This window comes from Neolamprologus multifasciatus, chromosome 10, assembly GCF_963576455.1.
Source record: "Neolamprologus multifasciatus chromosome 10, fNeoMul1.2, whole genome shotgun sequence".
In the NCBI taxonomy this organism is placed as follows: domain Eukaryota; kingdom Metazoa; phylum Chordata; class Actinopteri; order Cichliformes; family Cichlidae; genus Neolamprologus; species Neolamprologus multifasciatus.
The window spans coordinates 6,492,926-6,504,500 of NC_140448.1; the positions used below are offsets into that span (position 1 = coordinate 6,492,926).

An 11,575-nucleotide genomic window follows, 5' to 3' on the forward strand; every position below is an offset into this window, starting at 1 on the left:
TAGTGAATTTGTTCGATAACAAGGAAAAAACAAATTTTAAACTGACCACTAAATGCCAACCAGAGGTGTCAAAGGTCCACACTTTCCTTACTAAAGTTTAGTTACCTCTGTTTAAAAATACTCGACTAAAAGTAGAAGTATTCACTCAACTTTTTACTCAAGTGGAAGTAAGAAGTGTATTTTGTACTGTACAAAAGTTTAAAGTAATCTTGCAAAGCGGGGTGGGGTGGGGGGGTGGGGGGTTATAATGTAATAAGAAGCAGAAGTATAAAGTAGGCACAAAAAAGTACAGCGGTAAAGTACAGATACCAGCAAATTCTACTTAAGTAATGAAGTATTTGTACTTCGTTACTTTCAGTCTCTGATGCCAACAACAAATCATATTCTGATGCAAAATGTGTATTTTTTGTCATGTCGCCCACAGAAGCCCTTAATCCAGCTCAATTAAACCAGTACAGACACATCACGATAAAAACAACATTTAAAAATGACTGTTGTTGTAACGCAAGCAGAGTGCCAACACGATCAGTGTAAGCAAACTAGACGGTTCCTAGAATTATGAAATTACTAACAAATGTATGGCGTTATTTTTGTGCTGCTATTCTGAGCGCACGTAAAAGATTTGAGCATGGATGAGTGACGTGACACAGCTGGCTGCAGAGAGGCTCGGCTTAGGCCAAAAAAGACTGAACTGCATCATTATTTTTGTTGAATAGATTTTTTTGTACCTTAACTGGTTTCCGGAGGCAGTTTATAACTTTTCAAAGATCGGGAGATTTTTCCATTACGCTGCATTACTGACGTCTGCAGTCGGGTCTCTCATGTTCGTTCTGTTTACGTAGCTCTGTTAGCTCGGTCATTTAGACAACAGGCTGTTGACAGAGTAACGTTAACGCTCGGTTAAAAAGGTTAAAACAATGCTTATGTAGTTGTGTCGAATTGTATGCACTTGTGTGAGTTATATGGTACGTTTAAGTTACTCTGTCTTTTGCAGACAGCAAGACGTAGGCCAGTTAACCTTAGCATAGCCTCCCGTCACTCATTAACTTAGCTGACACTCCCCACATGGATTTGGGCAACCAAATAGAAAAGAGTGTAGCTGCTGCCGAGCACCTCTTGGTCCTCCACCAGCCAAAAAACTCAAGTTCTGTGTGGAAGCATTTTACACTCAGTGCTGCAGACAAAACCAAAGTAATATGTAATGTGTGCAAAAGTCAAATCAGCAGGGGCAGAGATATCAAACATCTGTCAACATCTGCTATGCATAATCACATGCACTTAAAGCATCTTCTCCTGCTACTGTCTGCCAAGCACCGATTCATCATCACAACCATATAGATCGTCTTGACAAAATGTAATGTTTCCATTTATCCCAAATCTCAACAAATTTGTTTGAAATCTGTTAGAGAAGGTAATCTTTTCCATTTTAAAGAACTCTTCAGTGCCAGTCATTTACTGATGGAATTTTTACACTTAGCCATTTGAAAAAATGTAGGTTTGAGCCTTAACAGGAGAGTTGAGAAGAACTGCTAAATGCGTTATGAGCATTATTCAGACGAGAGCTGAATTAGAAATCAGCTATGTGGGGTGTAAGGTCATTGTATTGAAGAGAACAGGGAGCTTCTGTGTCTGAGGATTAGGCATGCTGTTAGCTTGGCATCTGGTCCTCTCGCAGCACAGCAACACTGTTTCATGAGACAGCAGTGCTGCAACATGAGGGGAGAACCGGGAGGTTTCACTGCATGTGTGAGTTATTTTTGCTACTTTTGGTAAAACTGAGGCTGTGGTTGCTTTTTTAACCTCCTATAGGACCTGCGTCCACATATGTGGACATCACATTTTGGGTTATTTAGACCAAAATACTCAATTTTGCTCCACAAGTGCCTGATATCCACTTACGAGGACATTATACTGCTACTGTTCTATCAACATTTTAAACGAATATCCTCAGATGAGGATCTCATTTTTCTTAGAACAAAAATAAGGTTAAAAAAAAATCATGTAATTCTTTGTTTTTACATTTATCAGGTCCCAATCAGCCCAAAAGGAAATTAAAAATGCTGCCGTGTTCGGGTCTTAGGAGGTTAAATGAACAACATGTTACAATGTTCTGTCACCATGGTAACAGTGGATAGTTTTGGAATGCACTGGATTATATGAAGGAGAGAACTTGTTGAATTAACATTGAGGTACACAAAAAAACACCTTTAAATGTCTGACCCTAACAAACCCTAACACATGCAAAGTTGACATACAGTATGTTTTTGAATCTTGATTCCCTCAAAATAATTGAGTGACAAATAATAACTGGTTCATAGAGACTTACACATTTACTCACCACACTATTTCAAGAGCTTTGGGGGATTTGCATAAATTTCCCTGCATTCATCTGCTTCTGTAAAAGCCTGCTTTAATTTGAATGATAAAAAATTGCACTGTGACTGCTCTTAGTGTATTTGAAAATATACATCCAGAAAGTTTTTAGCCCGTTAATTTCTTAATGGGCTAAAAAAGTTGATTTATTGTTTCTAAATACAGAAATGCATGGAAACATTGTTACATGATTGGGACAGAAACATTATTTAGTGTCTGGTTGTGAATACTAATGCATTCTTTTTATTAATATCCATTTAAATGTAAAAGGCCATAGTGCCAGATCACTTGCCACGGCTTTGATTCTTTAGTAAAACATGGCTGGCCATTCAAAAAATGTTCCTGCACTTTAAAAATATAAACACTCATCGGGTTTTTTAGGCACCAAGGCTGTGGAACTCTCTTCCATTGTCTTTACGCTGTCTAGACTCCTTTGAAAAGCAGCTAAAGACATTTCTATACAAACAAGCTTTTCATTGTTTTATATTATTTTATTTATATTTCTGGTTTTATTGTTTTATTGTGAAGCACATGTCTATCTGTGGAAAGTGCTATAAATACATTTTACTTACTTACACTTTAACCAAATATTAAAAAGTTGACTTGAGTCACAAAATACAAATGCTTTATATTATATGTTGTAAAGACAACCTAACAGATGTTCAGTTCATCGCCACAGAATGCAGTGAAAGTATTGCAGGTACTCAAACTGACATTCATGCAAAACACCAGGATATATTTGAAGTGCAGCTACCTGCCTGGTCAGATAAGACCACATATTTTCTGTGGACATTTTCTTCCTGGGTTTTGCAGTTTTAAAGATAATTTTATTAACACTCAAACACCACCAAAAACAACCTTTAGTCCGCAGCTCAGACAGAAAGGTCCAAGCTGCGGACTAAAGGTTGTTTGTTGCTCTCTGATGCATCCATCCATGTGGATCCATGTGTGTGAATGTCAGATAGAAAGCACTTCGAAGAAGAACTGTTTGTATTAATGGTGTGAATAATGGGTGAATGAGGCTGTGTACAGATCTTTGAGTGCTCCGGGAGAGTAGAAAAGTGCTGTATAAGAATCAGCCCATTCACCATTTGACATATCTACCATCCACTTAAGCCAATCAACTGTCAACAGCCCCTACATCATTTAACATGTGTATGTTCACAGATATCCAGGGGTTCTATGAAGTGACTCTATTAAACACACAGAAAAGCTCCAAGCAAAAGCTAGAGGAACTCAACCACATGGCGGACAAGTGGGAGAAAAGTCTTTCTGTACCAAACTCTACCTGTCCAGTAGAGCAGGTGAGTGTCTGACACACTGTATCAGCCATATGGATAGTGAATTACCTTTTTATGACCAGGTGTCTGCCTGCTAAAGCCTTTTGGAAAGTAAAACAGACAAAGGCTGAGCGGAGAAGCATTAACAGCAATAGCATGCTGAGTGTGGGGATAAAAACCCTTTTAAGAGCAGGTGTAGGGAGATGTAGTTTCTGGTGATCAGTCATCTGAATCTGACTCTTGACAATCAGTGTGCTATTCAGCTGAATGTGATAATCTGATCTGCTAATTCTATATTTGTTGTGCTTTACTGGAACTATACCTTAATTCAAGTACCCTGCAAAGTGTGAGCAAATGTGTTGAGGAGAACATGGGGTATTTTTTAGCACCTGCAACGTTTGCACCATACTGTATGCAAGTCAAGGCATGACTACTCGGTGTAAAAAGTGTTGTTTAGCTTTCTACATAAGTTACTTTGACCACTGAAATGGATATAGCTACCTTGACATCCACTGGTAGTGAAAACCCATTCTGAAGTGTTTTTGCTGCAGGCATCTTGGTGTTTTGAAACTGGACGCGATGAGGGAGGGGTGCATCTGACTGAGAAACTGGACACACCCTGCACAATCCTCCTTTCTCACACACAGATGACCAAAATTTACACAGCGAACGTAATGTTGTATTTAGTATGACAGCTGAGAGACAGCCTGTAAACTCAGCTGGGAAGTGTTTACAGGTTCGGCACAGAGGCCTGTTTCCCATAGACTTCAATTAGTCCTTTTCCACCAGTACCTACTCAGCTCAACTCGACTACGTAATTTTCCATCACAATTCAATACCAGCTAGTGTGCATTGGGTCATTATAACAAAATGGCCCAGAGTCTTTACATGTTATTGCGATGTAATTTATATGCAACACAACATTATAACAAAGGAGCACGTGAAGGCAATGGTCTGTGTCCAGCGTTTTGTCAGACTCAGAGACCAGGGTATTGTTTTTTGTGTAGTTATTTCTCTCGTTGCAAAGTTTCAAAAATGCTGATTTTGATTTTCGTGAAGGAGACGCTTTTATGACTCATTGAGTGACACCACTGATTGGCCAAACTGTGGAAGCTATGTCAATCTTTTATACTATGTCTGTGACAGTCTGGTCTTTAAGTCCGACGACATTAGTCGGTCCAAGCTCCCCTTCAGGTCCCAAAGTCAAACGATCACTGCGACATCACTGAGAGTTAAAAACTGTCTAAATTCTTTCATCTTTAATAGAATGATCAGCGTTGCTACTTTACCAGGTGTAACAATGAAGTTTAACATCCAGGCATCGATGAAAACAGGATTTATTAAATTTAACGGAGATAGAAGTTAGCAGGAAGTTAGCTCGCTAGTTTCCACCTAAACATGATGTAGCATGTTCTGACTGAGAGATTTCTGAAAGAATTCAAACGTACAGCTCTGCTGTCACTTCCAACATAAATGAAGACAGAAAACTAAACAGCAGTGATGTTTGTAGGGTTACTGAAGTTGGGCTAGCTGCTATATAATGATGTGCTACGTGATCGCTAGCTACACAGCTATGTTAGCATAACATAAACACAGTGAAGCTGGAGGCTAACCTTTTTCCATTCGATAAAAGTTAACGTGAAGGTTCCTGATGGTTAAACAAATGCAATCGCATGGCAGGATGCTGTAAACGGACCAAACTTCAGTCAGGAGAACAACTGAGATAATCCATCCACAACACGAGGTTAGTCATTAATATACTGCTGCAGGGGCTGGAGTTACATCGTAAGGATTTGAAACTGAGGTTTAAAAATCGAGAGAGGCCGACAGTGATCACTGACTGTTTTTAGGGGCTTGTTGAGATTACATAGAACAAGATACAAACCATTAAAACATGTTAAAAACACAACAGACTTAATAAATGCATTCGGTGGGCGATGAGGGATGAGGAAGTGTGAAATAGTGCTGCGGTTTGGGGAAAGCCTTGAAGGGGACTGGCGACGGCTCTCGGGCCGGGCAGATCCCCGTGTACTAACGAGAAATGAATGGAGGAAAGGAAGAGAGGAGAAGAGAAGAAGAGAGGGGAAAATGGGGGGGGGGGGGGGGGGGGGGGCATGAAAATGACAACAGCAGATATTGGCTGAAGCCGGAGGGGGCGTGAAGGAGGAGTGGTCCCACTCCTGAAATTCAGATGATATCTCCACGAGTAGTTTGGACCTGGAAGCAGGATTCATACGCTCCTCCTTCAGTTGTTTGTGCATTTTATATAGCACACTGTAATGTTAATTCAATATGATTTTATTTATATAACGTTTTATATTGTAAGGTAGACCCTACAATAATACATACAGAGAAAAACCCAACAATCATATAGCCCCTGTGAGCAAGCATTTAGGCGATAATGGGAAGGAAAAACTCCCTTTTAACAGGAAGATGCCAGAACCAGGCTGTGTGAGGAGCAGGATTTTGAATTCTGGATTTAACGGGAAGCCAAAACAGGAGAAATATGCTCTCTCTTTCTAGTCCCTGTCAGGACTCTTGCTGCAGCATTTTGGATTAACTGAAGGCTTTTCAGGGAGTTTTTAGGACATCCTGATAATAATGAATTACAGTCGTCCAGCCTGGAAGTAATAAATGCATGAACTAGTTTTTCAGCGTCACTCTGAGACAGGATATTTCTAACTTTAGAGATGTTGCACAAATGGAAGAACGCAGTCTTACATATTTGTTTAATATGTGCGTTGAAGGACATATCCTGGTCAAAAATGACTCCAAGGTTCCTCACAGTGTTACTGGAGGCCAAGGTAATGCCATCCAGAGTAAGAATCTGCTTAGATACCATATTTCTAAGCTTTTCAGCTGTTTCTGTGCTGTGATGAACTCTGAAACCTGACTGAAACTCTTCAAATAAACCATTCCTCTGCAGATGATCTGTTAGCTGTTTGACAACTACTCTTTCAAGGATGTTTGATATAAAGGAAGGTTGGAGATTGGCCTATAATTAGCTAAGACTGCTGGGTCTAGAGATGCTTTTTGAGTAAAGGTTTAACTGCAGCCACCTTGAAGGCCTGTGGTACATAGCCGATTATTAGAGATAGGTTGATCATATTTAAGATCGAAGAATTAATCAATGGCAGGACTTCTTTGAGCAGTTTTGTAGGAATGGGGTCTAAAAGACACGTTGATGGTTTGGAGGAAGTAATTATTGAAGTTAACTCAGAAAGATCGATTGGAGAAAAAGAGTCTAACTTAACATCAATGGTACCAAGAGTAACTGTAGATAATATTACATTTGTGGGATGATTATTGGTCATTTTTTCTCTAATGATTAAAATGTTATTTGTGAAGAAGTTCATGAAGTCATCACTAGTTAACGTTAAAGGGATGGTTGGCTCAAAAGAGCTCTGACTTTTTGTCAGCCTGGCTACAGTGCTGAAGAGAAACCTGGGGTTGTTCTTATTTTCTTCAATCAGTGACGAGTAGTAAGCTGTTCTGGCTTTGCGGAGGGCTTTCTTATAAAGCAACAAACTATTTCTCCAGGCTAAATGATGATCCTCTAAATTTGTGACACGCCATTTCCTCTCCAGATTACGAGTCATCTGCTTTAGGCTACGTGTTTGAGAATTATACCACGGGGTCAGGTACTTCTGATTAGAGACCTTAGTTTTCACTGGAGCTACAGTATCCAGAGTCATACGTAGTGAGGAGGCAAAATTATTAACAAGATGATCGACCTCTGTTGGAGCAGCGTTCAGATAGCTGCTCTGCGTTGGTACATATATATAATTCCCCTCTCGAAGGCTCTTTCAGCTGTGGGGCATTGAGTCATAGGCCTTCTTGTAATCAATCCATGCAGTGCACAGGTTGGTCAGCCTAGTCTTGCAGTCTCGGCTGGCTGCTCGGTCTACCAGTAGCTGGTGTTTTGCGCCTCTTGTATTTTTGCTAATCCCTTTGTGTGCTTCCATGCGGTACTGAGGCAGGTGTTTACCATAATTCCCATGGTCCTCACATTGGGAGCCTTGAAGCTGAAGACCTCGCAGATCAAAATCATTTCTTTGTAGCACTCAAGCAAGGCTTAGTCCGCTGGGTCTATAGCGTGGTCGTGTTCTTCTGTCATGGTGAGCTGTGAGGCAGGCAGAGGTTGGACCCAAACGCAGGACAAAAACTTAACTTAGAGCAGCAGCTTCATTACCTGACAAAACAAATTACAAACAAAGTACATGAACACGAAGGAAACAAACGAAGATAAATTGGAACTAAGGATCTCCCAACTTGGCAACTTATGACCTGACGAGACTTGACATGACTGGAGAACATTGAACGAACAGAAAAACGCACAGCTAACGTGGGAACAAGAGGGAATGCCGCTGGACCTAATCTGATTTAATAAGACAGGAAGGAAGCAAAATTGAATACACTAACACAGGACACGGGACTATCAAAATAAAAAAAAAACAAGTCAAATACGGAGACGAGGACGAAGCCACTCGAGCTCAACACTGAGACTGAGGAAGAAACAGTACTAGTCTCCCTTAAGTGTAATATTATTAAGTGCATTTTTTCTGATCCAACATAGTAGTTTATTCTATTTTTTATAGTGATGTCTTCTTTTTGTTTATAGTATGTTATTCTATTTGATCTTTTTCTATTCTTTTGTTTTTCTTAATTTTTGCTGCTCTTAACTTTGTACTGTCCACTTTCTGCCAAACAAATTTCCTACGACTATTAAAGGTTTATCTTATTTTATTATAGAAACTATAAATATTGCATGAGCCCAACAATTCAAGAACCAAAACCACAAATGATACAAAATCAAAGAATATTAGAAAAAACCCAAAAACACATCGACACTGGGTCACAGATCCAGTGCCATGACACTACCAGTTTTAGAGAACAATAAAATGCTGTTTCTGTGAATATCACAATTTTATGTTGTCCATTCATGATCCACGAGTAACAAGTATGCTTACCTATGCAAATGAGGTGTCATCGTTGGTCCCTTATAAAAAAAGAGTATATGTGGTTGATTGATTGTTGTCAGAACTATATTATATTATTCTTGTATTATTTAGATTTTCATGAGAATTTTGTGGCACACTGACCTGAATGTTTATCGTCAATAGAAAGAGTAAAGGCATTTCAATTAAAATATATCTTGGTTGTGCAACTTGAAATATACTTTATTAGTTCTGTGTGTGATTTTGTTTGACCAGTGGCCAAAAGTGTAGAGCTGGTCTGTGGGCATCAAGGCTTTATGTATTTGTGCTCATTGCATGTTTAAATTAAAAGGGGACTAACCAGTTTGATATTTGACTCATAATATTAATGACAATAAAACTACTACTACTAATAATAGATGTAGTTAAAACTTGTAGATGTAGTCATAGCCTGTTCTTTGTAGTAACAACTCGACCTACAGCGTGGTGTGTGTGCGTTATCGTGTCTATAGTTCCAAAGAGACTGAAAATAATCTCTCTGTAACAGCACGAGCTGCTGAACCACTTTACTAACGTCATCTAGGACTGTCATGATAGGGATAACTAAAGAGGATTAGTCCTCATAGACGATGACCCTCCATGAGGCTGTCACTGTTATATATCCTGTTTTGCTGCCACAATCAGACGGATTAGGCAAATGTACTAAGAACTAACGAGATGCCAGATGGCTTTATCCAAGTTAAATTATGGGGTCCAAACATGTTCATCTATCTCATATATATAGCACCGAGTGCTCCGATTACCACGGGGACCACATATTTACATATGTATATATATGTATATATGTATATATATATATACATATATATACATATACATATATATACATATATATATATATATATATATATATATATATATATATATATATATGTATATATATATATATATATATATACATATGTAAAAACAAACACCCAGCACGCCCCTGCGGGCTGTCTATCCTTCAAGCTCGGGTCCTCTACCAGAGGCCTGGGAGCTTCAGGGTCCTGCAGTATCTTAGCTGTTCCCAGGACTGCACTCTTCTGGACAGAGATCTCCGATGTTGTTCCCGGGATCTGCTGGAGCCACTCGCCTAGCTTGGGAGTCACCGCACCGAGTGCTCCGATTACCACTTGGACCACCATCACCTTCACCCTCCACATCCTCTCGAGCTCTTCTCTGAGCCCTTGGTATTTCTCCAGCTTCTCATGTTCCTTCTTCCTGATGTTGCTGTCATTCAGTTTCACTGCATCGATCACTACGGCCGCCTTCTCATGTTTGTCTACCACCACTATGTCCGGTTGGTTAGCCACCACCATTTTGTCCGTCTGTATCTGGAAGTCCCACAGGATCTTAGTTCGGTCATTCTCCACCACCCTTGGGGGCGTCTCCTATGTTGACCTCGGGACTTCCAGGTTATACTCGGCACAGATGTTCCTGTACACTATGCCGGCCACTTGGTTATGGCGTTCCATGTATGCCTTGCCTGCTAGCATCTTGCACCCTGCTGTTATGTGCTGGATTGTCTCTGGGGCATCTTTACACAGCCTGCACCTGGGGTCTTGCCTGGTGTGATAGACCCCAGCCTCTATGGATCTTGTACTCAGAGCTTGTTCTTGTGCTGCCATGATTAGTGCCTCTGTGCTGTCTTTCAGTCCAGCTTTGTCCAGCCACTGGTAGGATTTCTGGATATCAGCCACCTCCTCTATCTGCCGGTGGTACATACCGTGCAGGGGCCTGTCCTTCCATGATGGTTCCTCGTCTCCCTCCTCTTTCTTGGGTTTCTGCTGCCTGAGGTATTCACTGAGCACTCGGTCAGTTGGGGCCATCTTCGTGATGTATTCTTGGATGTTCGTTGTCTCATCCTGGACTGTGGTGCTGACACTCACCAGTCCCCGGCCCCCTTCCTTCCACTTAGCGTACAGCCTCAGGGTGCTGGACTTGGGGTGAAACCCTCCATGCATGGTAAGGAGCTTCCTTGTCTTTATGTCAGTGGCTTCTATCTCCTCCTTTGGCCAGCCTATTACCCCAGCAGGGTACCTGATCACGGGCAGGGCGTGTTGATGGCCCGGATCTTGTTCTTACCATTCAACTGACTCCTCAGGACTTGCCTGACCCTCTGCAGGTACTTGGTGGTTGCAGCTTTCCTAGCGGCCTCTTCATGGTTCCCATTAGCCTGCGGGATCCCCAGGTACTTGTAACTGTCCTCTATCTCTGCAATGTTGCCTTCTGGTAGCTCGATCCCCTCAGTTCTGACTACCTTCCCTCTCTTTGTTATCATCCGACTACACTTCTCCAGTCCGAACATTATTCCGATGTCATTGCTGTATATCCTGGTGGTGTGGATCAGTGAATTGATGTCTCGTTCACTCTTGGCTTGTCGTCATCCACGTAGAGGAGGTGGCTTCCAGTTGCTCCATTTCGTAGCCAGTCTCATGAGGGGGTTCAGGTCTCTGCAGAACAGCAGTGGGGCCGGTGATTCTCATTATAGGAACAGTTGTGTTGTCCTAAAAAAAAACCAAATTGTGAGTGTGAACAAAAATTGCTTTACTGTCACATTTCTATCCTTAAGATACTCAATCATGGCCACAAACACTACTGAAAGAAAAATATTGTCATGGCTGTGTGGAGGCAGGCAGGGAGAGAGGACTCACGAACGCAGAGACAAAAGGAGAACTTAAGCCGCTTTATTGCTGTGCACAAACTGAACTAAACTGAACCGAGAATACGAAACTAAACTAGCCAGCAGGCAGGCAAACTGAACATACAGGGGTGGTATGAGTACGACGCGACAAAGAGCAGGGGAAGACGCAGACAATGAATACAGGTGAACAAAGCTAAGAGGAAACAGCTGGGAGACACGGCTGACGCTGATTACACTGACGAGAGAGCACAAAGCTGAACGCACAGACACGAGGCACAGACCTACAAAGTAAAACAGGA

General features: G+C 41.1%; 1 protein-coding gene across 15 annotated transcripts in view; it reads left to right on the forward strand.

Moving 5' to 3' along the window:
- LOC146509471 (disks large homolog 2-like) overlaps window positions 1-11,575 on the forward strand; it is a 150,773-nt gene that overhangs the window by 27,446 nt on the left and 111,752 nt on the right. For 8 of the 15 annotated variants that reach the window (XM_085175835.1, XM_085175831.1, XM_085175829.1 and 5 more), the window contains one exon: window positions 3,541-3,677. The exons of 5 other annotated variants lie outside the window; for them this stretch is intronic. In XM_085175835.1, coding sequence (XP_085031961.1) covers window positions 3,541-3,677 — 137 coding nt within the window. Of the gene's footprint in view, window positions 1-275; window positions 1,747-3,540; window positions 3,678-11,575 lie in introns of those variants that run through there. 2 more of the 15 variants (XM_085175837.1, XM_085175840.1) reach the window with 2 other exon arrangements.